The following is a 27765-nucleotide window of genomic DNA, read 5'->3' as shown; positions in this document are numbered from 1 at the left end:
CTGTTGATTTTATTTCTAAGTTTGATCATAAATTGAAGAGTGAGCATGTCTCAAGTTCAAGTCAGGATGAAAAGATGCTAAAGGTTATCGTTAATGTTTGAATTTTAACGTTTTGAAAAAATTGCATATTTGATGCAATGCAATGGGTGGATTGCTCTCTTCTATTTGAGGGTGAGGTTCTGCCTCAAGTCGAGTTCAAGTATCTTGGGGTTTTGTTCATGAGTGAGGGAAGAATGGAGCATGAGATTAACAGATGAATTGGTGCAGCTTCTGCAGTATTGTGGACTCTGTTCCGGTCCGTTGTAGTGAAGAAGGCGCTGAGCTTAAAAGTAAAGCACTCTGGACAATAGGTGAGGGTAGGAACGTAGACTGATCGGTAAACAATCTCTGGGTAGTGACCGAAAGAACAAGATTGTGGATACAGGAGGTTGAAATGAGTTTCCTCTGCAGGGTAGATGGACTCTTCCTTAGAGATAGGGCAAGAAGTTGAGTTATCAGGAAGACTCCGAAGAGAACTGCTGCTCCTCCACATCGAGAGGAGCCAGTTGAGGTGGTTCAGACATATGGTAAGGATGCTTCCTGGGCGCCTCCCTAGGGAGGTGCTTCGGGCATGTCCGACTGGGAGGAAATCCAGGACACGCTTGAGAGACTAAGTCTCTCAGTTGGCCTGGGAATGACTTGGGGTCCTCCCAGAAGAGCTAGAAGAGGTGGCTGTGGAGAGAGATGTCTGGGCCTCCCTACTCAAGCTGCTGCCCCTGCGACCCAAGTTCAGAACAAGCGGAGGGAGGGAGGGAGGATGGATGGATGGAATGTATGTTTAATCCTGAGTGGCATTATTGAGTCAATGATCTTAATATTTTAATGTCTGAGAAAAATGGCAAACTGACAACGGTCTTGGGGTGGTATCTACTGGTCTGCAAATGTTGGATACTAGTTTGGGACTCAAAATAAACAAAAGATGATTAAAAAAAAAAGTACATTTTTAGTTGCGGTCTCACAGAAATCTGTGTTTACAACCAAGCAAACTTTGAGCTGTGTGACTAGCAGCCGATTTTTGAGAATCATGACCTATTTTGTTTAGGTCAAGTATTTTAAGCTTTGCATACAATATTTTATTTTCATTCTCAGCTTGCTTTGTACCCACCATTGCACCCAAACTTTACAGTATTATCTAATGAGCTTTGACGTGGTTTTTAGACCTGGACGTTGGGAGTTTTATTTCAAATGTTTTATAACACGGGAGAACTAAGCAACAGCTTCTCCTACAATCATGGAAACTAAATTAAAAAGAGACTGAGAAGGGTTAAAGTCTCCCGTAACAACACAGAGGTTTGAGAGAAATTTGAGAAGAAAGTGAGTTGCCAAGACTCAGAAGGAAATTGGGAACCATTGTGAACACTGGAACATTTTGGAGACGCCCTTGTGAATGCACTTTGCCAGTTAGTCACAAACGGTCACAGCTCAGTAAAATATTGACTTTAGGCCACTGTCATGCAAACAAACTTATATTTCTGGATAGATGGCTTCATGGAGCAGCAGCAAACCAATCATTATTTTAGTAACACTGATGCTTAAATGTCAGCTTGGGTCTTCATTTAATTTACTTTTCGTGGTAGACTTTTTTTTTTCAATTCAAGAAAACCATATAAATGTTCCCCACGTGGCCTTTATTTAACCTCCACAGAGGTGACTAAGTAAGTATTAAACTTACCTTGCATTTCTGTCTTTCTGAATCAACCACAAGAGCTAATTGCTATGCTACATGAAGATCAACCTCTGCATAATCAAGTGCTGCTTCGAGTGTTACAGCCAAAAGAACACACACACACAAACACACAAGTGCACTTATGCATCCTTCTTCACACAAGTACACATCTATAGTGACTGAGAAGCTTCATTAAGAGCATATTTCTGCATCGTAACCATCTGCTGGCTCTTGCATCCGTTGGGCTAACGACTTTAATACAGTTTAATTGCATACATTTCACTGTCGGGGGGGAATGCCTAACCCACTCCATTCCACACAGGTGGCAGCAGTCTATGCCAAGAGGCCAGGAATGAGACAGAATGACCAGAAAAGAGAGCATCAAAAGTGTTTTTCTAAACAGAAATGGAAAAAAGTAACATAAAAAAAAAAGGTACAAACATTGTCGCATGTTCGTTATCCATCTTTTATGAAGAAATCAGTAAAGGAGATGATACGGCAAATTGGATGCACAAGCGAGACACAAAATGGAGCGATTTGTGTCTGTTACAACTGCATGTGTGGGTGCTTGTGGTTATTCAGGCATTCATATTCATTTATCCCACAATGCCAACAAAGACACTGATTCATCATTGCTGTATACAGAAGTCTAGGGGAAAAAAGGCAATTAGCTCTCCATCCTACATGCTTGGCAAGGCTTAAAGTTGTTAATGGCTATTGATATGGAGGAGAAAACAGATCGTCAATAGCTGAGGCCTTTTCTTTGGAATAAAATAGAATAAAATAATGGCTGCACAGACATCAAGGCCACTGTCAAGTGAGAATTACACTCCATATTAACAATTAGTTTTAAATGGTATCTGACAAGGGTATGCTAATTTAACACTACAGATGCAAGGAAAACAAGCAATAACACTGAATATAGCAACGTTTGTTGCGATAAACCTACGTTTTCCATACTATTCTCTAGGGGTTTAATCAGTTTGCCGACATGAACAAATTATTTTTCAATTTGAAAATATAAAAAATAAATTATGTTAATGATGACACGATGAGGAATGCAAAAGGTGGAAGTGTGGAAGTGAAGCGCCCAGATTGTTTATGGTGTGTATACAAGAAAGGGAGAATGAGGCTGACAGACTTGCAAACGAGACCTTCTGCACTGAAAACCAGTGTTTAGAAGTACATAGGTGTCTTCAAAGTCAAAAGGACAAATTACATCGACAAGGGTCACAATACATGCAAGTTGGGCACATGCTGCACCAGGAGGAGGACAAAGACAAACAGTGGTAGCTACTAGCTGCCGCTGCTACAAAGAACCGTTGATTGAGCGATGCCGAAGTTTCCACCTGAACTGGAAAAGTCAAAGCTAATCACAAAGTTTACTACAACTTTTATTGCAGTGTATCTGCATTCAGCAGCTGAACTGAAAACTAAACATGGTTAACACTTTGGAACCACAATAGAACATGAACATCAATGCCACTCCTACACTAATGGTCCAAAAATCTAAATCATGGAAACACTGATGAAAGTGGGTAAGCTCAATCTCACAAGTGATGCATAGACATTCCATCATTCATCCATCCATCCATCTATTATCTTCCGCTTATTCCGAAGTCAGGTCGCAGGGCAGCAGCTTGAGCAGGGAAGCCCAGACATATATTTCCATAGCCACCTCTTCCAGCACTTCTGGAAGGATTCTGAGGCATTCCCAGGCCAACCGAGAGACATAGTCTCTCCAGCGTGTCCTGGGTCTTCCCCGGGGTCTCCTCCCAGTTGGACATGCCCAAAGCACCTCCCTAGGGAGGCGCCCAGGAAGCATCCTTACCAGATGCACGAACTACCTCAACTGGGTCCTCTCGACTTCTCACCCTATCTTTAAGGGACAGTTCAGCTACCCTGTGGAGGAAACTCATTTCAACCAATAATCCATCATTAAACAGGGGTGGAGGCCTCCGTGTTCAACTGTCCCCCTCTTACAATGCTGTTATTGCTAGTATCACTCAGCCCTCTGTGAATAGTAAACAGCCATCAGTGTGCTAATGATCCATTGTTAGGCTGATGGTCCTTCTTGAGCATGTGAGCAGCTGGTTTTGGTTGTCAGCAGCAAACTGGTTGATCCACTCTGAGAAGGTGCTATTTAAGACTGAGCTGAATACAGCACCTCAGACTGAGGAAGTCTTTTGGATGAAAGACGAAATGTTTCTACATTTTTTTGTTGTTGTTGTTTTGCTTTGTTTTTTGAATGTCCAGAGGACCAGATTTAACATTTTTAGATCATTTCAACCGCCTGCATCCGCAATATCATTCTTTCTGTCACTACCCAGAGTTCATGACCACAGGTGAGGGTATGTAGACTGACCGATAAACAGAGAGCTTTGTCTTACAGCTCAGCTCTCTCTCTTCACCACAATGGACTGGTACAGAGTCCACAATACTCCAGATACTTCACCAATCCGTCTGTCAATCTCACACTCCATTCGTACCTCACTTGTGAACAAAACCCTGAGATACTTGAACTCCTCCACTTGAGGCAGAACCTCACTCTCGACCTGAAGAGAGCAATCCACCCTTTTTCGGTTAAGGACCATGGCCTAAGATTTGGAGATGCCGATTCTTATCCCAGCAGCTTCACACTCGGCTGCGAACCGCCCCAGTGAGAACTGAAGATCATGGCACGATGATGCCAACAGGACCACATCATTTGCAAAGAACAGAGATGGAATTCTGAGGTCACCGAACCGGAAACCGTCCGCCCGCTGGCTGCACTGAGAAATTCTGTCCATCAAAGTTATGAACAGAATCTGTGACAACGGGCAGCCCTGGAGGAGTCCAACTCCCACCCTGAAGGAGTCTGACTTACTACTGGCAATGAGAACCAAACATCCTATCGTAAAGTCCCTAAAGACTCCCACCCCAATTATGGATCCACCAATATTTAATTCTGTTTATGGGCATCAACAGCAAGTAGGGTCCATCCAAATGACCAAATATGTATTTGGTGTGCAGAGCATGAATGCATGGCACTTGGGAAAAAAAGCCCACATTATAATGTACAGTAGTTCAAGCAGTTCTTTTTTGTGCCCGCTGACATTTTGATAATTATTTTTGTTTTATGTATCGTGCAACTCTATATACACAATTTAATATTATCTCTTTCTATAATACTTAGAAAGCCACTCATATTTGATGGTGAATTAGTGAATCAGTTAATAGTTTGAGACCAAGGAAGGAAAATGGGCATGGGGATGCAAGACTTAGGAATCATATTTCCAAGCAACAAGTTAGACAGAACTACATTATGTTTAAAGATTAGCTCTAAGAGCTGAAGCTTCAAATCAAGTCAGTGAAATATTTGTCTGGGTGAATTTATGAAGCGAATAAATTCATTCATGGTAATAGAGTTAAGGAAGAACACACATACAGATGTAGATAAAACAGCCCATTAAAGTCACTTTTTCTCTCAAATAAAAATGTATTTGCTTGCTGAATGGGCTAATGCCTAGTAAAGTGCTTACGATGTGTGCCAAAAGTTGCGTGAGGTGTGCTGCTGTCTTTTCTGCTGTGTCAACTACAGCTCCCAGAGGCAAGCAGCTAAAGCCCCTGGAGAAATTAATGGCTGAGAGATGACAGGTGCAATGCCCATATCAACAGGACACATTTGGGGCTAAAAATGGCAACTGTCTGGAGTATCTGTTGAATTTCTGTGACATGTTTCACTCTATCACCAACTTCCTACAACCAACGCATCTACATGAATGCTCACAGAGGAGTGGATGCACACGAACTGGCACCCAAACACTGCACAAACACTCCAGGCTGCTGTTGGTAGTGGTAATGGTGTTTCTCAATGCCCCAAGGTGTAATGGGCCCAGGCACTGCTCTGTTGGGGCCATTAGCTCGCTGTAGTTTATATAATTACACAAAATGGGCACTCTGGCAAACAGTGGGTGCTAATGTAGGAGTGTAGCACATGGAGGTAAGAGCTGACATGGTATGGCACAGCCAAGTTGCCTTGTAGAAAGGTTGGTGGCAAAAAAAAAAGAAGCTTGGAATATTATGTAGCTGGAGGGTTTTTTTTGCGACTGTTGTGCTGTCAAGTTAATGAAATGGGATGAGTTTTTTTTTTGTTACCACTAATAAGCACACGTTAAATAATGAAACAACTTTATGGGCTATATTATGACTTCTGAATCAGTTACACTGGTTTCTGAGTAAAACGAGGTACTGTAACGTCAATTGGTTTTTTCTGTGCTTTTTTGTGTGATGTGTTATATATTAAAAAAAAAATTATTCTTTCATAAATGTATAATCTTTATCAAAACAAACAAAAAAAAAGACAGAAATGCTAATGTAACCTTTGGTGATATAAATACTGTGAGAGTGAATAGGAATACAGCCTGTGAGAATGGCTGTTAGGAGTAGATGAAAGCTTTTAGCAGGTGTGGGTGTAAGTGTGGAAAAAAAAACGCTTTGATGGTTTTAACTAGTTAAAAAATAAAGATTAACCAATATTCTGCCATGAGGAAATATACATACGTTTTAAATCTCTACAGATAAATTTCAGTAGACACAAACTTTGCAGTTGGTATATTGTAAAAGTAACTTGTAGACAAATACTTTTTAAACTTTAGAAAAAAGGCTTCCAGCAGGACTAACAGTTTTCTGAGCTTCTTCTGTGTACTTCAGTAATTTTATACTCTGCTTAAACAGTTTAATGTTCAGCTTGTGCTTTGTTCACAAGCAGATCTTTCACAAGTTCTCAACCAGTTGATATATGACCATCTGCCTCCTTCTCGGTCACCTATTATCACCCTAAACTAGTTTTTTCCTCTCATACAGATTATGAAGTTCAGAATTGTATAAATTCATTGACTAAGTATGTACCATCTGAACTTGTTGAGCATTGTGCCAATTATTGCTAAGAAAAACTGGCAATATGAACTCTTATAAAGGAACCTTAACATGCAGAAGCACTCTGAACCTTGATGCTACGAACTCTAAAAAAAAAAAAAAAAAAGGAAAATTAAGGCTTGGCAGTTTAACTTTGCCCAGAATCGAGTTCAGAAAGGTTAATGCCCTCTTTAATCATCTGCTCTAGATTACTGGAAAAAAAAAAAAAACCTGAAGCACAAGAGGCTCACTTCTTGCTTTGACCGCATGTATTTGGAATTCAAAATTCAATATTTATGTCTCAGCTTATGACCTTGCACATTCCTCAAAGCTACTTTCTTCTTAAAAATCTATTTCTATCTCTCCTGATGCTGCTGAACTCTTTTTTCTATATGAGTAACTCAATATCTCTGTTTATCTCTGGCATTTATCTCTTAACTGAAAGGGGGGAGCAGTTAGCTTATAGGCACTTGGTATTCCATTATATTGAGTGGGGGGTGGGGGGGAGATTCATAAAACTTGCTGCTCTTTTGGCTGTTTTTTGTCTTTTGTGATACCCAAGCTAATCACTTAAGTTTGTTCAGTTAAAATCTGTTTGGACAAAGTCATCTTTGTATGGACTGATCAACAGTGCAACTCAGCTGTAAATCTAATACACACTTGATCCAAGTGCAAGCTTGGAAATATTTATCAACAAACACACTAATTTTACCACAACATGATTGATCACTCCCGACTTTCCAAGCAGCTTTGGTCATCAAAACTGATATAATAACTCGGTGTGCAAGCCTACGCAAGTTAGCCTGAAAGTGAACTTTTGTTGTCAGTGATGGAGAACATGTAGGCGGTGGAAAGAGAGCAATGAGAGAACCATGGCATGGAATAAAAGAAACAATGGGTTGGCATGTGAGATAATTACTTCCACTCTATTAAGTCATTTGGTTTGCTTACTATTTTCCTCCTCCACTCTTATTTTGCAACAAATAAAATCATATGGCACGTTGGGTGCAGCACTCAATCAGCACTGATTATTAAGTGTCATATATTGAGGGTGGCCTTGTCTCATTTTTAACACAACGGACTAGTGTCCTCCATCAGAGAAAGCTGTCAATGCTTGAGAGGCGCTTGATGCAACCCAAGTTTGAGAAACAAAGAAAGTAAAGTTTCATGATGAATGAACTAAAAGTATAGAATTAATCAAAGGCAATAACGACAGCTTCAAAAAGCTAAAGAAGATAGTGATATTGCTTGGTATTGCTCAAGTGCAAATGAAGGTAGCAAAAGTGTGATTAACAAATATTACACCTTGAAGGTGGCGAGTGCCACCACTTTCATTCATGAATTCCCCATTCTCATGTGGAATGCCTTTTGGATGTGGACGGTACTGCTGAAAAGCTTTGACTATGGCATAAAAAAGCCAATAACACAACATTAGAACTTTGCTGTGACACAAAGACTACAGTAGTCCCTCAATACTTCACGGTTCGACTTTTGCAGACTTACTCTTTCGCAGGTTTTTTAACGTAAGATTGTACATGAAACACGATTGGCGATGGGGAAAGACAGATCCCATCCCCTCCTTTCACTTTCTGAGGCTGTCTGTCACAGCAGAGGCGATGGGGAAAGACATACCCCACCCAGCCCCTCCTTTCTCTTTCTCTGCTGTGACAGACAGCCTCAGAAAGAGAAAGGATGGGACGCAGGGGGGCGGTGTCTGTCTTATACCCGAGTGAGCCACACTCAGCTACCCTCTCTCTATTAAAAACTGATTTACTCTTATTTATCCACCTAAGCATTTTCTCCGATATGCTACATTTGTTCATCTGCGCTCCCTCCTTTCTCTTTCTGAGGCTGTCTATCACAACAGAGAAAGAGAAAGGAGGGGGGCAGGGTCTGTCTTTCCCCATTGTGTCCCAGAGGCACACAACAGGCGGGCACGCAACAGACAGCCTTGGAAAAAGTAAGGCGGGGGCGAGGGTGTCTGTCTAATACCCAAGTAAGCTGCATGAGCAGCATGGCTTACTTAATATAATCAAGCGCGACCCAAACCAAGCCTTGGTGGCCAGCCCGCCCCCAGGGCTCAGTAACCGTAGCATCAGTCTGTCTGCTTTCTTTTACTGTGCTCTTTTACAGCATTTCGAGCATTTGGAACATTGTTAAGAACATTGCAAGAGTGTGGGAAGGGTTTATAAAGCCTTAGAATATATATAAATACTAAAATAAATATAATGTCCTTACTTTGTGGATTTTCATCTAGATTTATCGAGGGGGTGTCTGGAATGTAGCCCCTGCAATAAGTGAAAGACTAATGTATACCTTCCACCAAAAAGTCTTAACAGATCCATCCATCCATTATCTTTTCCTGCGTCTTTCTTTTTGGGTTGTGAGGGTCTCTAGTGCCCATATCCAGCAGTCACTGTGCGAGAGGCGAAGGACACCCTGACAGGTCTTCTGTTCATCACAGGGCAGCTAAACAGATTCTGACGAATTTTGCACAACAGATGAACGATCTACTTACAACCTCGAGTCAAAACACCTAAATTCCAACTGACACTTGCTGTCAAGTCAGAAATCCAAGCTTGTTTCCACTAAAGGATCCTCTTGACAACATTGCTCACAATTCTCTGCTGTATTTGTATTGGCAAAGTACAATATTGCAATTGACCAGATGCCCAGAATAAATCCTGAGCGTTCCAACTTTGAGCATTTGTCCTGGCGTCTTGACAGGGACACACTTTGTTCTGATAATGAGCTTGAATGAAACAAGTGCTATTCTTCCAGAAAAAAAAAAAAAAAAAAGTTCAAGGGGCGTTTATAAATTGCATCACCAAGCAAAGTAAAATTTTGACACTTGAAAATGAATGAATGCATTCATAAGCATGCAGTTTAGTGTCAGAAAAAAGTATGCATATGAGGATGTAGCAAACTCATTAACTTCAGCATCGTCAGACATGAGGAAAAAAACATATGCACACTCAGTGATGGATTCACCCAACTCAAGCACACTGAATGTATAAAATGAAAAAAAAATCCTGCTTACACTAGCCTGAAAATGGTAAAATAAAATAAAAAACTTCTGACAATATGAATTTGTGTTTCTTAAATACTGACTGGACAGTTACAATTATCAGTTTTACTCTACTACACCTCAAAGTACGTCATACGACATAAAGATCTATCTAAAACAAATAGGTATTTTCTTTCTCAGTGATTGAAAATAGAGCTAAAATTTTCAGACAAATTGTGTTTCTTTGAAGAACCTTTCTTTCCCTAACTGCCAAAGCAGCCTAACCAAAGACATTCTGCACACGCAACTGACCTGAGGACACCCGCTGACATTTAAGAAAGGCCCACGGTTTTTCATACACCATTAATTGAAGTGAGAGGAAATCTTTTTCTTCTTTCATTCTTCCACTTCTAACTCCTCTCACCACAGCTCCTGTAATATCTATAGTCACTTACATACGACTAATAGCCATGTAGGAACATAAGTACTTGGCCTCATGCTGAGGACAAAAAAGGCACCTTTAAAAGCAGTTCCAAGAACCACGAAACAATACAATAGGTTGCAGTTATACAAGCTTAAACTGTGCTTTATTGCATTTACAGCATAGACTCAAATGGACTTCATTGCTTGTCAGTTATTCAGAATTTTGTTTTTAAATGGCATTTAAGAACTTGCATAGCCATTGCTTTACCCATTCTTAGACGAGCACTTAAGAGACTTAGACCATCCACACTAGTCAACATACAACTTAATCAACACTTTTTGAATGGAAAAAGTAGAATAGTTCCTTTGGTCGGGATGAGTCTTCGTCTCGAGCAGGGAAATTTAAATATCCGCGAGTCTTGTTCATAAGTACATAAGGAGGATGGAGCAAAAGATGCATCAACAAATCAGGACTTGCCAACAGTAATGAAGCTGTTATTCTAATCTGTCAAGATAAAAAAAGGAGCTTTGCCTAAGTCCTTGATTTACTAGACTATGAACGTTTCAACCTTTCTCTGTGCTCATGAAATATGGATATGACTGAAATGATAAGATTATTGTTACAACTGGTTGAAATGAGCTTCCTTTTTAGGGTGGTTGTGCCCAGTTTTGGAGATAAGGTAAGGAGCTGGGTCATTCTGGAGGAGCTCAGAGTAAAGCTGCTGCTCCGCATCAAATGGAGTCAACCATGGTGATTCCGGCATCTGATTAGGATGCTTGCTGGTTGCCTTCACTTGCGTGTATATTTGGGCATTTCCTTCTAGTAGGAGAACCCAGAAAAGACGTAGAACCTGCTGGAAGGAGCCCAGAGTTGTTTTGGGATCCCCAAGGATGAGCTGGCGAGTGATCTGCTGCCTCTGTGACCAGACCTTGGAGGGATGGATAGACAGATGGTTCTATATCCCTGCTGAGAGGTTTGAAACTATGGTGGTGGCGGTGGTTGTTTTTCTTTAAGCTATTCCCCTTTTAGGGGTCACCACAGTGAGTAAACTTGTACGAAAGGCTTGGCAATAGTTTACGCTGGACGCCCTTCCTGATGCAACCTGGGCTCAAACCCTCAACCTCAGGACTACAACACTGTCACCATGCTAAACCATGGTGTACCACAGAAAATATACAGTCTTGAGATTTATTACTGGTTGGATTTGCATGGCAGACAGGAACAATGATGCTGTACAACAGCAGTTTGTAAAACTTGTTGTATAATCCATCATTATTTGATTCAATAAATATCAACAGCTCTTCCATGGCTTCCAGTGGTTATCCAGTTTGTGTTTAATTAATGTATAAATACATCACATTTTCTTCATCTTTTTTTCCCGCTGCTGTACATTTTATAAATAACTATTTGACATACCAACAAAGGTCCTGTAGTCTAAAAACGAATCTCAGAATGGAGACAATAAGTAATGCTTATCGAGAGCCTTAAGTAGCCAGATCAGTGGGGTCAGATACATACGGTAGTATTTAATAGGTTCCTACAGCAGTATTTATATAAGATGAACTTTCTAAAGACGTAGACATGGTGTGTATCACTATTGACACAGATGTACGAGTTTTTTGAGCCATTGGTTTCAAACTCAAGATAGATTGTCATCTACCCCTCAATTTCTAACTGCCGTTTCATTTTAATCGTTTATAAACATGATTATTTCATAAAGCCATTGGAACAAGAGTGCAAATCTTTTTTTTATTGTCATTTACACGGAGCCCTTTAGTGGCATGTTGAGAATCTGCAGGTTGTGAAAACTAATTGGAATGGCTCTGACTGTGCTGGCCTTTCCCAAAAACAGCGGAGCAAATCTATAATTGCGTAATAACTCTTTGCATGCCCATTACTGTGAGTAGTGTGTGGCTGAAAGCTGTGGACAATTCACGAATGTCTGAATTATAAGGCACAGCGTGAGGGAGAATTGTGCACGTCCATGTTTATGATGTTGTGTCTGAGAGAATGTGGTCTTGAGTGACAGAGAAAATGTGTGTGCATGTGTGCTAACTTATCCATGCTGTGCAGGCAGGAAAGTTACCAATAGTGTGCTAGCTGAGGTGGAACGGAGGAATGCAGATTGCTCAGGGGGGAGTGCTGTACTCCTCCTGCTTTTCATTTTGCAGCTTAACCAATCCAAGCCTACAACCAGGAGGTGAGATTCACAGCTACTCCCCTCACTGTGTTTGATAACAATGCATGAATTATGCTTTTTAAATTACTTTCTGCGTGCATTTTTTCAATTAAAAAACTATTAAAGTGAATCAATCATTCGTGTTCCCTCTTAGGACCCCGAGAATGTAACTCGCCAGCAGTTTGTTATACGCTGCTGCTTCCTGCATTCAACAGTTTTTATTCAAGTCAGTTATTTTAGCTGTGAGTGACAACGCTGCGGCAGCTCGGTAGGTTCAGACCTCTTTGTGTATTAAACAAAAAAGGTCTCAAAGATGCAGCTTTTTTTTTTTTTTTTTACATCTTTCATTTTGGTTTTGAGTTTTAACAATTTCAACTTTTTAAAATCAAATCCTTCCATGACTTTCAAAATCGTTTGAAACCCAGGGCTAAGAATTATTGCTCTAAGTCAGGCAAGTGCTTGTTGCCAACGTTCCGAGGCTCAAATCAATCAAAACAATAATTTACAGCTTTGGAACAAAACAAGCTGTTCTGTGTTAACTAGCTACAGCGGCTTTCCCTTAAGGCCTCGGCAAATTGGAGTTCAGTGTAATAATGAGCAGATTGATGAAAACTGGTAGGGGGCTTTTATTATACAGCTGGAAGTGTGCATGTATTCCCTCAAATTAAAATCAATTGCATTTGCTGTTACCTGCTAAAGATTTACTTAACAGCTGGTAATGTGCACAGACAGTTAAAAATAGAAGATATACGCCAAGAGAGAAGTAAGAAAGACAGGAAACAGGGTGACAAAAGAAGGTCTTAAGCTTCAGACACAAAGACGGGCAAAAACAGAAATACTAAGAGTAAAGAAAAGACACAGAGGAATATATAAAAACCAGAAGGCAGGCTTGAGAGGAGAGGGCTGCTGTGTGGGTTGCTGGATAAAGCACGAGGAGACGAGGTCTGTTCAACAGGCCCTTAAGAACCTGGCAGGCCCACGTTTAAACTCCGAGGCTCAGTGGATCAGAGAGAAATATCTCCCCAGAATTAAAGAACTAAAGCCGAGAAAAGAAGAAATCCTTACTTTCCTCCTACAATGCTAACATTAATCTGCCAGGAAAGTACATCGTGTGTTCATTTCTATTTGGCAGATGCGTTTCTGAATAGGGACACTTGTATTTTAAAGCTGGACAACAGAAATAACGTTTTAATTTGTTTCTGTAACTGAGATTGAACAAGGTCTAATTTAAGTCTATAAAGTAACTGTATACAGAAATTGGGAGTGGGTGATATACCATACCACTTTATTTAAAAAGCACTTAAAACGGCAACAAGGCCAACTAAAGTGCTGTACAGCAGAATAAACAAGCAAAGCACACAGCAAAACATAAAATAAAGTAAAATAAAAACATAGATACAAATGGAAGATAACTAAATGGCTAACACTGTAGAATACAGACAAGTCAAAAAACAAATCACAGTGTCAAAAGCCAGGGAATGAAAGTGGGTTTTTAAACAAGACTTAAAAACAGTGAGAGAGGGGTCTGCCTGACATGCAGTGGTAACTCATTCCACAGTCTTGGACCAGCAACAGAGAAAGCCCTGTCACCTCTGAGCTTACGACGGGTTCCTGGAACTGAAAGAAGCATCTTATTCACTGACCTCAGAGAGCTGTGGGACATATGGCTGCAGCAGATCAGTGAGATAAGAGGGGGCAAAACTGTTCAGTAATTTAAAAATATACAAAAGGATTTTGTACTGAATTCAAAAGTGAACTGAGAGCCAGTGCAGGGAGGCCAAAACTGGTGTAATGTGAACTATTTTGCCTGTACCGGTTAAAAATCGGGCTCAAGCATTTTGGACCAGTTGTAGTCGTGCACTGGAGGTCTGACTGATACCAAAAAGAAGCACATTGCAGTAATAGAGCCTGGATGTTTTGAACACATGCATTACTGTCTCAAGGCTATTTTTGGACAGTCACCTTAACTGGAAAAAAAAAAACAGGATTTAACAATCATGTTTACACGACTTAAGTTTCATAGAAGGGTCCATTATCACTCCCAGATTTGTGACTCTGTTTCTTTAATGGGGATAGAGAGGAAAGATTGATACTGTGGTTCTTGATCGTGCCATTAGAAGGAATCAACATGATTTCAGTCTTTTTCTCATTAAAGCGTAAGGAATTTAAAAACATCCAGTCCCTGATGTCAGCCAGGCAGTCAAGAAGAGGTTAAATAGAATGTGTACTGGTGTGCTTCAGAGGGAAGTAGATTTGACAGTCATCAGTGTAGAAATGAAAGGGTATGTTTATGGAAAATAGCACCTAGTGGCAGCAGGTATAAAGAAATGAGAAGAGGACCGAGGATGGACCCCTGCGGTACCCCCCACAGAAGAGTTGCTGATGATGACCTAAAATCCTTAATGTTGACACAAAAGGTTCTGTCAGAGAGGTAGGATCTAAACCACTTGAGGGCTGACCATGTGATGCCCATCCACTGCTCCAGCCTAGGAATGAGGATCTAGTGGTCGATGGTGTCAAACGCAGATGTAAGGTAGATACATTTAAAATGTTCCCGTTTTTTAATATGTATATATCATCTATTGCATAAAGCCTCAAAACATTGCAATATTAGCTTTAGGTCACACCACCAAGCCCTAAAATACCTACATGGATCTGGTCTAAACAGAACCAGAGAAGTCACACACAGCACATATAAATGGGACAACTGAAGCCCATCAAGGACGGGCAAAAGACAAAAACAAACAGTGAAAGCTCATTTGCTATGTTCTAGTTGAGGGAAAATGCCAGCATGGCATTTGGCTGTGTATTTATGTGCAAGTGTGTGCTTTCTTAATGTGTTTGTGAGCGACTGGAACAGCATCCTCGTGCCATATCCAGAAACATGCAGGAGTCATTGTGGAGTCCAGATGAGGCTCTGGACCATGTTCTGCTTCAATAAAAGTGAGCAAACTTTGCTGAAACCAAAGTGTGGTCTTTGTAGCAGCTGCAGTGCTTAAGAAAGAGTGATTTTCAGCCAATTAAAAGACTGGTAGTTCAATCTTGGATCCCCCCATCACATGTCAAAGTGCACTTGGGCAAGATTTTGAACTCCGTGTAACCTTTGGTCTGCATATTGGTGACTGTGACTTGTAGTTTCAGGGGCCGTCCGCATTGGAAAGTTTTATGTGAATTTGCAAAGGTTTAATTATTTCAACATTGCTTCTACACAGAAACCGTGTTTGAAGAGCCCCGAAGCATTTTCTTTTCTTTTTCAGGTCCCAGAGTGGATCAATCTTTTTACCTCATGTACCACCTACACATGTACTAATCAACACGTCTCCTGTCTTGTCTCTCAATTACTTGTTTAGATTAGAATGTTTAAATAAGTTAGATGTCTTTTTGCATTTATTATAGGTCTGTTTGTATTTATTGTACCGTTGTGTATCTGCACTGTGTGTTGTATTGTTTAGCACATTATGTTCTGTGTGCACTGTGATCCTGGAGAAACGCTGTTTCGTTTCAATATGTACTTGTACGTAGCTGAAATGACAATAAAACCTCTGACTGACTGTTGAATGCCACCATTGTGTTCTTGGGTTGACAGCCAAAACACAACCATTAAAAATGATAATATTATTGATCCATCTAATTGAATTCTCTAATTTAATCTAATCTACACCCTGAAGATGTTCTTTTCTTGTGTTTAGTTGTCAATACATTCCACAAACAGCATGCAAAGCTTTATGGCCATGCTCAATGCATCGTTTCCTTTTGTTGGCGTATTTTCACGACACAGCACCACATGGTATTTTGAATAGGTTTCTTTTTTGTTTTTATTGTTGTGCAGATTGAGACATTTCTACATATAGTGTCAGTTAGCAAGGATTTTTTTAATTAATATATAATTTTGGAAAAACTGAGTTTCTGAGAGACCAAGGCCTAAAAACGTGTAAAATGGTCAGTAAGACAACAAAAAAAAAAATATAAATGCCATCAAGCTTTCAAAAAGAAAATTTGACACAAATCTAATCTACCAAGTGAAAACCTACTGTATTTTCCGCCGTACATGTCGCACCACCATATAAGTCGCATCAGTCCAAATATGTATAATAAAGTAGAAGAAAACATAAATCAGTCGCTTCGCCGTATAAGTCGCATCTATTACACGTCACCGCTGACAACCTGGAAATGTGGGCCAGTGTTGTGCCAAAAATCGATTGGCTGCCAAATGGCAACCCCTGGAGCGTGCACAGGAGGACTTTAACAAGAATTTAACAAGATTAACAATTAAAAACAATTATTTGTTTGCCTGAAATTGTAATAAAGGTGTGTCTCAGTCCAACTTTTCCTTAATTAATGCACTTTGATGGTCAAATCAGCTGCATTTCAAAAGTATTTGCTGCCTCAGTGCTCTGAGAGAACGCAGAGGGAGGAAATCAGGAAGGAGGAACGCTGCGCATTTCTTGGAAATTTAACAAGTTAAGCACCTAAAACAATTATTTGTTTGCTCAACATTATAGCAAAGTTGCGTTTCAGTTGAACTTTTACTTAATAAATGTATTTCAATGGTCAAATCAGCTTCAGTTTGCCGGCGTGGCGCTGTGAAATGAAGCTGATTGGACAGTTTCTCCAGGCATGATCCCGGAGCTGGACGTAGATGGCAGACTATGGCAAGCCGATTGTGTCATTAATAGCTACTTTTACCTATTACATGACACAACAGCATGCTATACTACTCGAGTGCCATCTAGAGGCTGAAAATGGTAGTGTTCAATATTTTCAATATCAGAATGAATGAAAACGGTCATACCTCAGCCAAAATTTGGATTCTATATATGGGGGAAACAAACAAGTCACTTGGGTGTATAAGTCGCAGGGCATGCAAACTGTGCAAAAAACTGCAATTAGACCAAAAAATACAGTATTTATACTAATATCCAAAGTCAACTGAAACTATTTATGATATGTTAGAAGACATAACATAATGTGCCATAGCTTTTTGGGGCAATTTCCTGCCATTTTGTTAATATTCAATAGACAAGCTGATCTATGTGTGGCACAGTGTTACACCCTTGTGTCAGAGCAAGGATGCTTTATTCACTGCACAATATCTATATAACCCATAGGACATTACCAAGAATACTATGATACTTTAGGCTTTTCTATAATAGGTTGCTAATTAAATTTGTTTACAGTCTGTGGATCCAAACTGAAGTCACTGATTGAATGTGATCATTGGTGACATGTGCACCGTTTAAAGCTTCAAAACTATGAGCAGCAGGCTGTGCAATATTACAAAGTAGTAATTTATTAAAAATATTTAAAATTTTTGTTTCTAATTGATTAATACATTTTCTAAACATTGAATTTATGAACTGAAAAACATGTTGATTTTATAAATAAGTCATAGGCCGCCCTAATTACTAGAATCTGGCATTGGTAACAAACATTATCTTAATTAGTTGACCTTTAATTAGTCTGCAACGTTAACTTTTTATGTAAAATGTAGAGCTAATAATGATATGCATATAAAGGGATTTGTTATTAGATACTAGAGGTCAAGAGGTTTTTATTCTTTCTTATTTGTACAAAATATCTTTAATTACACATGTGCACACTAAATACACAAACTTTCATAAAGCTTTGTTGGAAAAGTTACTTTTTACAAATCTGATAAAATTACCTACAGCTAGTAATAGAACAGACTCAAATATATGAATTTTTGTGTTTGGATATTTTGGGAGAAGAGAGGAAAGAGCCCAAAACTAAGATGAAACCAAAACAAACGTCTTATCTCAAAACTCAGCCTCGTGTTTCAGTCAGATGAATCATGTTTAATTGACTAAAACACTGGTGTCAGACAAATTCCAATTTTATTTAAATTAAGGGGGTGATCAGTAATTTTTGTGAATTGTGTGTTGGATATCTAAAACACAGAACAGTTTCTTAATCAAGCAAGAAATATAGATTTCTACTGTCCTGATGCCTGCTCAATAATCCAGGTAGAAACATCTAACAAGGCTAAGTCAGGTCTTCTGGACGGATTCTTCTTGTTGAAACGTTTCGTCTTTTATCCAAAAGACTTCTTCAGTCTGAGGAGCCACAATAAACTCAGGCTGTTTTCACACCTGATAGTCCGGTAGACTCGGTTCGATTGGGGACCGATATTCAAAACATTTGTTTACATTTCAGCTGGTGCAGTTCGCATTCACACTGCACTGTCAGTCGAGCCAACCTGTTCCTCCCCTCGCCTGTGGTGGCGCTGCACCAAGAACTACTGAAGGTAAGAGAATTGTGTGTGTGTTTGCCCTGCACTGTAGATCACTTCATGCGTTTGGAGCGGTCTCCGGTCCGCTTGCATTCACAATGCATTCGAACCGCGCTAGAGTTCACTTCAACCGAACCGAGACCCAGGTTTTTAGGCGGACCAGAGTTCGCTTTTTTGGTCCGTATCAGCGTTCGATTGCACGTTTGCACATCACCAAATGAACCAGATTTTCTAGGCAAATGGACTAGAGTTTGATTAAAGCGGACTAAGGGCTGGTGTGAATGCACCCTCAGTTTTACAAATAGCACCTTCTCATAGTGGATCAACCAGTTTGCTGATGACAGCCAGAACTAACTGTTCAAATGATAAAGGAGGTTCATCAGCTTAATGATCAATCGTTAGTGCCCTGATGGCCACTTGCTATTTACAGAGGGCTGAGTGATACTAGATAATTATGAGGGGGCACAGTTGAACACGGAGGTCTCGGCCTCTGTTTAATGATGGACGGGTTCTTTTGGAACGAAGAAATCGAAAAATAGAAAATAACCCATTCATCATTAAACTGGGACAGAGGCCTCAGTGTTCAACTGTCCCCCTCTTACAATGCTGTTATGGCTAGTATCACTCTGTAAATAGCAAGTGGCCATCAGGGCACTAACGATCAGTTGTTGGGCTGAAGGTCCTCCCTTTGCATGTGAACAGCTAGTTCTGGCCGTCAGTAGCAAACTGGTTGATCCACTATGAGAAGGTGCTATTTATAAGAATGAGTTTATTGTGGCTCCTCAGACTAAGTTTGTTAGATAAAATATGAAACGTTTCAACAAGAATTCGTCCAGAGGACCCGACTTAACCTTGTTAGATAGATTTCTTCTGTGATTTTTATTTTTTTAAACGGCTACATAATGAAACAGCAATGTGGTATGATTTTTCTTTTATTTTAGATTAAGAATTATTTATTATTTTAGTTTTAATGACACGTTTTAACTATTTTTCCTATTTTAAGAGGAGGATGATATCATGAGGTCAAGTTGGAGACAGTAATTTATTCATTACATTCATTATTTGATCTAGATAGCTTATTGATGAAAGCAACTAAATCTGACACATGTTTAAAACAGTTTTTTTAACATGGTCTCTGGAGATTATTAATGCATAGAAATTCTTCCTGACCTGATATTTGTCACTTCAAGCCCAGCTCTGCTTTCATTCATCTGGGATGCATTTAACAGCGGTTTTGATTGTTGTCCATTTTGAAAAGTGTTTGTTTCCTTCAAATACCAAAAGAGAAAATTGTTTTTGGCTTTAATTAATCAAATGCAGTCCCGCTCTGGATATAATCACGTCTTTGGAAAAACCAGCATCAGCACGTACCAGTTGCAAGAAACCGCATGTGCCAAAACGCTCGTGTGCGGCGTACATAAACGAACTTTTCCTTTTCATTCCACTGCTGTGAAGTTTAATCTTTTCTCACTTTCATTGCCAACCTGATCCTCTCCTCTCTCTACGCCTCATCTTTTCAGTCTCATCTTTATGAGGATGGATTGTTTGCCCTTGGCTCACCACTTGGTAGTCTGTAAGGCAAGCCAGCCAATAAGTGGAATTATAGGGAGTGAGGAGGGACAAAAAGGCTTCCTAAATTTGTTCCTGCATGTATATTTGTGTGCTTTTAAGGTAGAGAGGTTAATAAAGCCTCGGTAAGTACTATAAATAAAAGAAATCAAAGCCTAAAATGCAGGCAGATGCTGTGAGAGCGTGCAGAGAAGCAAGGCAAAGGGAAAACAGAGGGCAATCGTAGAGTGAACACTGTCAGAGCACGCTCAAAGGAGCTTTTATATTGGAGGGAAAAGACATTTAGGCTTCAGTCGAGGTAAATAAAAACTTCAGCTCCACATAAAGTTCCCACATGTCCACTTTGTTGTGTTCGGTGAAGTGGGTCTTCTCGTCTGCCTGAAGAGTAAGTTATAACATTTTACAGAAAGGAACAAGTTTAAACCACATGAGAGAACGAGGAATTTGGACGTCTCCTCCTTTACTCTTTCATCTGTGCCGGATTCATGGTTTGGTTACATCTTGGCCTGTCACGATAAATTTTGCTGGGTGATTAATCGTCTCAGAAATTATTACGATAAACGATAAAATTGTTTGAAATTTGACAATAATTAGTAATTGTAAAATTTAAGAAGAAATGTTGGTTAATTTTTGTGTCTAGTACATTTTTTGACCACTGGAGATCAGTATAACACTGAGCAGAAGGATGGGTAGTGAGGGAGCGAGCAGCGTGTCTTTTTGAGAAAAATGGGAGGGAGGCCTCTTGACGTGACGTGGGCTGTCTCTCCTTTTTTTCAGTTCTCAAAATGGTGGACGCTCGTGTGATTTGAGCTCACTAGCATAGCATTTTTCACACAAAGCTTTTAGATGAAACCGTGAATTTTGGAACTTCGAGAACTTTGAGGTTTTTGCCAGAGGTCGGCCTGTTAGCTGAGCTCGTAGCTTAGCTTCTCAGCTTAGCTGCTTTTAACGATCCAAAAACTCCATTTTAGATGGTTAAAACTGATTTTAAAGAAAAGACAAAAGAGAAAGTGAGGGGGCAGTGAAGAACACCAGAGTTGAGCCTTTTGTCATCCAGTGTCTTCTGTAGAAAGAGAGAGATATGAAGAAACGATGAAGCCGATAAATGAAAATGAGGTCAATAATTTTCATTTATCATGCAATTAATTGATTTATTGTTTATCCTGACAGGCCTAGTTACACTACCGAGCAAAACGCAAAGAAAACGGCAACGACAAGATAAAATGTGGATCGGAAAAGTAAAATGGAACGCTAAAGAGGGGAAAGAAGGTGGAGGAGAGGTAAAGGTTAACAAGTTAAAGCAAAGTGGAAAACACAAGCGCTGCCAGAGAGCAGAGATTATGTTTGAGGGTGTTAATATTAGATTTTGTTGCTTCAGTTAAAGAAAGCAAGTCCCCCCTTCAGTGAGCTGGCAACCAAAGTCACCTTCTGGCAGCTGGCTACTGTCATCAGCGAATACACCCACAACAAGTCCTGAACTACACGGTTAATGACCAGGGAGGTGTGGAGAGGAACGGTGGCCGTGGACATGTACAGTCTGCTGTGATAACAAATTCATACCCGGTTCATCTACATAAATATAAAACCATCTACATCATAATCGCCATCTGTACTCCCCACCTGCTACGGAAACATGGATTACATACATTTTCATTGATCTTAAATTGCTTTAAAATTAACAACACCACCCAGCTTTCCCTACTTTTCTACACGGACCTTTTCACTTGGCTTTAACTCGGGTCCTGTACAAGAGTCCTGAGAGGTTGAGGGTTCTGCACAGAAACCTAGCTGTTCCTGGGACTGCTCCTCTGGATAATCTTGGCAATAAATGCAAACTTCAATCAGCGTTTGGGTTTTTAAAGAATTTAAACCTGCGTTAATTTAGGGTTAGGTTTTAGATCGTCACTTTTTCACGTTTAAGACAAGATGGGCTTCAGCTTATTCTCTACAGGTTTTTTCTTTCTTGTTTTGTATTAGTAATATATCGTTTTGTGCTTTAAATTTAATTTCACAGTAGGTGATGTGTAACGTGAGCGCCTTACCTGAAAATCTCGCTCTTCTAGAATCTCTTTTCTCCATCTCACCAAAAAAGCTGCACAGACGTAGAGATGGAAATGAGAAAAACCTTCTGGTTCAGCCTGGTGAGAGAAAGAGAGAGAGGCGGAAAAAAAGGTTTAACGTTTCCAAAACTTAATCTGTATTAATTACATCTATGTTTAATTATTCTACAGTTTAATTAGAAACTAGATATTACATTATGCTAAAAGAAATGTGTCTTTCACTTTGGAAGGAGGTGTAGGGGCTGCAGAAATGCTAAATATTTCATCAAAACACAAAAAAAACATGTTTGCACTTAATTTAAAAAAACTAATATAAATTATACTGACTTAGTCTAACTTTATTTATTTTACTAATTTAAAACGTATTACCAACATCAATTTTTTATTTGCTAGCTAGCATGCTACCAGAGGAAAACATTTTAAAACACTTACTATCAACCAAAATACTGTATAACAAAACCTCCAATGTGTATATATATATATATATATATATATATATATATATATATATATATATATATATATATATATATATTAAAGTTGCATTCAGTATCGATGGATGACAAGCTCAGTGGTATTTATAAAAGGCAACACTCCAACAGAATGAAAGTTATCATCACTGTTCGCTTTGAGTGAGTTCCCATACAACTGAACTATGGTAAAAGTTTAATGCTAAAAGTAAAAATATTAAAAAACAAGCAATAGTTTAGCTCGTCTAAAGCAGGTTCTGTAGAAAGAGCATCAATTATAATCTTGTTAAAGATAGCTCTTTGAATAATCCCAGTTTTGAAAAACACTTTATTGTGAAAAGATTAATGAGCTAACATCCCGAGTGTGGCAAAGGGTGGATTGGTGGCATTTTAAAGCAACTCAATGTAAAGTTCTTATAAAAAGAAACATTCAACAATAAATAAATAAATAAGGGCCTAGAAATGCATAATACAGCCCAGTATGTACTCGTTAAGTGCCACCTCTTGCATACACTGCCTGCCCCCCCCCAAAAAAGTTGCCACCTGGATTTAAAGAAGCAAATAGTACGAGCCTCCTATTGGATAATTCCTGCCTGGGTGATTATCTTTCAGCTGGCAACAAGTTATTTAACCACAACTGGTGCAATGAGTTGCTTCTCATTTCTTAAACAACCATGTTGAAAGACAAAAAGATGTCGGTCTGTTTGAGAAGGGTCAAATCATTGGCATCAAGCAGAGAAAACATCTAAGGAGATTGTAGAAACTACTAAAATTGGGTTAAGAACTGTCCAACGCATTATTAAAAACTGGAAGTATAGTGGGGACCCATCGTCTTTGAGGAAGAAATGCGGCCAGAAAGATATCCTGAATGATCTTGATAGACGATCACTTAAACGTTTGGTGAAATCAAATCAAAGAAAAACAACAGTAACACTCAGGGCTGTGTTTAATAGTGAAAGTAAGAGCATTTCCACACGCACAATGTGAAGAGAACTCAAGGGACTGGGACTAAACAGCTGCGTAGCCTTAAGAAAACCACTAATCAGTTAGGCTAACCAGAAAAAAAAGGTTTCAGTTTGCATAGGAGCATAAAGATTGGACTCTGGAGCAATGGAAGAAGGTCATGTGGCCTGATGAGTCCAGATTTACCCTGTTCCAAAGTGATGGGTGCATCAGGATAAGAAGAGAGGCAGGTGAAGTGATGCACCCATCATGCCTAGTGCACAACACTGGATGCAAATAGATCTTGTGACATTGCAGAAGCTTATCGAAACAATGCCACAGCGAATGCATGTCGTAATCAAAGCTAAAGACGGTCCAACGAAATATTAGTGTGATCTTTTTTTTTTTTTTTTGGTGGCGACTTTTTTCTTGGCCAGGCAGTGTAACTAGTACATTTGTACAAAGTACCGAGTACAGAACCAGCAAGTACCCAGTCTGCAGTGTTTCCCCTACCGTTATACAAGGAGGGCACCACACCCCGTCCAAAGAACTGAGCGCCCCGCTTACCGAACTGTCCTTCACCACTCCCCTTACTGCCGGAACTGACGTAGCGCTAAGCTAGCAGTGCTAAGCTAGCAGCGCTAAGCTAGCAGCGCAGTCGCGCATAATACAAAAAAAAATCTACTGACTTAAATCGTCGAAGAGATGAGCACGCTACCAAGGCCAGTGACCTAGTGGAAACAGTCTGTATATGTCTGGTTCATACCAAAAGTATTAGTTATTAGTTTCCTACTGGGTACTATTTTTTACGTACCCAGTAAATGCTCTAAAACTTGGTACATTCTCAGTACCTACCATTTACTCAGTGAATATTTGTCTGTATGGGAGCATACAATGTTGACAGTCTCAAACTGCCCTTCCCTATAGTCATGATCCCCATCAGGCTAACCATTAACTCATCAATCCCTAATTAGACTACTGGTATATCTCTGAGGTTATTTAAAGAGCTACTTACAACAGTATAAATACTAATTCTTCATTAATTTTCTACAGAAATCCACATCAGTAGTTCTGAACTTTTACCTAAAGATGAACAGCAAACTAATACAGCAAAGCATATGAGATACTGTTCTAGTTTGTGATAAGACCTGTGTACATTAACAACTCAGCAGCTTCTGTCCAATTACTCCAATGCAAAGGGGAGGGTAACTGAACAGAAACCGCTGTGAACAATTGAAAACAGCACAACTGTAGCCTGGACGCTTCAAACTTCTGGGGTAAATATGGCAGCAACATAACAGGTACCGTAATTAATTTGAAATTACAGCTACAGTGGCAGAAACAAAGCATTTGGAAGGAAAGAAATACGAGATATTTGACGTTATGATCAATCAGAGTGCAAGTCTGAGCTAAAACAGTATGTTGCTTTTGTTATCAGGAAGATTTAGAGCCATTTTCTGCATTTCAGTGTCGCCCAAATAAGCTTTTTTTTTTTAATTATTTTTATCACATTTCAAGCTCATGCTCACACAATGTATTTAATGATAAATGCATAAAAAGGAGAAAAGTGAGAAAAATGGAACACACTTTATTTCTCTACAACCCAGAAACGTACATTTCCAGGGCGATGCAGACAAAGAAAGATCCAAATCCCCTTTTCCTTTGCACCGCCTTTCATTTCAGGCCCTTGTTTCATTTTTTGCCCCCCTCACGTTTTTTTTTTTTTTTTTTTCCCCGACTCTGAAATGAGCAGGGGGAATTAAAGTGGAAGAAAGACAAAGGATGAGATGTTCCCCGTTCTATTCATTTCACTCCAGAGCCTCATCAGAAGGAGAATAATTACAGCCCTGTTGAATGCTAGTCACTTAGAAGCGAATGCCCATTTAACGGCAGGATAAATCTCAGTACGGGAGTGTGTCTGAAGGCAACCTGACACACTTGAAGGACTTTTAGTTACATGCATACATTTTCATTTCAAGTTCTAATGTGGTCATTAAAAATTCTGCGCTCTGATTGGCTGGACCGGAATATCCTGACACGTACAATCAGGTTATAAAACTGGCATTAAACTGCAGGTATAAACAAAAGCCCCCGTGAAGGAGCGTCGAGTTTTTGTTGTGTGTGTGTGTTTACAATGAAATACAAGTTAATAAAAAAAGTAAATAAGAAAAACAGAGAGATGTGAAGAGGTCACATGTAAGAGTGACTGAGTGAGATGGAGTTGGGGAAAACAAGGAGTGAGATGATGTAACCTTATCTCTTCTGGACAGACAGTTTTAATAACGCCGAGCAGCGAGAGACGCCGCTTTCTTCTGTTCTTCAGATTGACAGCAATCTGTGAAATTTCTCTTTGCGTGTTTTATAACTTGTCAGGGTCCTTTTTTTTTTATTTATTTTTCTCTCGTTCCACTGCTGCCATTCAAACCTTTTAATGTAGATGCTGCCTTGCAATGCCAACAAGAGACGCTGAGATTTGGAAATTTAATATTAGGATGGCTACGAATAAGAGCAAGATTAAAATTAAATGCTGCAAAAATTGTATATTCATTCAACCTTTATTTATATAGGTTAGTCTCATTGAGTCACGAGGACTCGTTTACAAGAGACCTGTTTTAAACAAAGAACTCAGGTGAGGTACTGACAACAGTGGACAATCATATAAAGCATATAAAACGAAAAGTAAATAAAATAAATTATGTAAAAACAAAACAAAAGATATATTATAAAGTGATGCAAAATACTAAAAACAGGAACGTCTGCAATGGTTTTTGCCATGAACTTAACAGTTTTTTTTTTTAAATTGGGGTCAAAGTCGACAACTTCAGATCTTTTTGCAAGTTATTCCAGGAAACAGGAGCAGAGTAAGAGCAGGCCCTTTTGCCAAGTTCGGTGCAAATTGAGGGGACACTGCAGGTAATTATGTCTTGAGCGTGCGCGCTGTAGCTGCACTGACTAAGTGACATGTAGGAGGAGATGTATGAAGGCAACAGACCAAAAAGTGATTTAAAAATGAAGATGTACCAGTGTGAGAGTCTGCGTGAAGTTAATGATGAGCAATTAACCAGTGAATACAGGGTGCAGCGATGGCTACAATAGTTACAACCAGTTATGAATCTTAGCGCACCGTCATAGACAGCATCCAACATCTGCAAGGTGTTTGCAGGAGCATTCATGTAAATAATGTCAACAATGGAGTCAACGGAGGGAAGGAAAGTCGCAGTTACAAGGTGTTTCTTAGCATTCAGAGTTAGGCAGGCTCTATTTCTGAAAAAGAAACCAAATTTAACATTCAGTTTCTTCACCAAGTTTTCGACATGAGAGAGATGCAAGTCTACCAAGATACCCAAGTATTTGTAAGAATCCATAAACTCAATAGGAACACCTTTCATAGATAAAACAGAAAGAAGTACTGCTGGTACTGACTTCCTGTTTGAAAACAACATCCCTTTGGTTTTATCAGCATTTAACACCAGTTTGAGACGGAACAAATCTGACTGGATGATGTTGAATGCAGATTGCAAGAGCTGAAACACCTTAACAACTGTTCTAGCTCGACAATAAATAACTGTCAGCATAGAAATCAGAGTCAGAGTCAGAGTCAAAGTTTCTTTATTGTCATTCGCACCTCATGTGGTACATGTGGTGGAGCGAAATTATGTACACGGGGTCCCAGTTACATCCAACAATAACATGTCTAAGAAAAACAGTAATAACATCTAAGATATGAACTAAGAAAAACATCAACTAAATATACACTAAGCACTCATAACATAAAACATTGAACATCAGCACAAACATGAACATGAGTCTGTGAGCAGATGAGCAAATGTAGGATGCATCAGGAATGATCTGATCTACATTACTTATGTAGATTGTAAAGAGGGTGGGTCTTAAGACTGAGCCTTGTGGTACACCATTATTAACCATTAAATAACTGGAAGTACCATTCTGTTGAACACATTGCCTCCAATCTGAGAGATAATTAGAGAACCAACCAATGGTGTGATCTGAAAAATCAATTTCTGAGAACTTATGACATAAGCTGTCATGGTCCACAGAGTCAAAAGCTTTAGACGGGTCTAAACAAAGTACACCACAATAATCATTAGCGTCCAATGCTTCATCATCATTAAAAACCTTCAGTGAAGCAGTCATTGTGTGGTGTTTCGTGAAACCAGATTGATGGGGAGGTAAGATGTTAAAAGAATCCATTTGTCTTGACTTGAGAGTTTATAAATTCTATTATATATATATATATATATA

At 39.4% G+C, this 27765-nt stretch overlaps 1 protein-coding gene across 1 annotated transcript in view; it reads right to left on the bottom strand.

The window, feature by feature from the left end:
• Positions 1-27765, bottom strand: part of tbc1d22a (TBC1 domain family, member 22a) — a 181191-nt gene that overhangs the window by 6920 nt on the left and 146506 nt on the right. Inside the window, exon 13 of the mRNA XM_037696145.1 lies at positions 22073-22168. Within this exon, the coding sequence (XP_037552073.1) occupies positions 22073-22168 (96 nt within the window). The remainder of the gene's footprint in view (positions 1-22072; positions 22169-27765) is intronic.

The sequence above is a fragment of the Nematolebias whitei genome, chromosome 22 (assembly GCF_014905685.2).
Source record: "Nematolebias whitei isolate Nwh7 chromosome 22, NemWhi1, whole genome shotgun sequence".
Lineage (NCBI taxonomy): Eukaryota > Metazoa > Chordata > Actinopteri > Cyprinodontiformes > Rivulidae > Nematolebias > Nematolebias whitei.
This window is presented reverse-complemented; position numbering and strand designations above follow the sequence as displayed.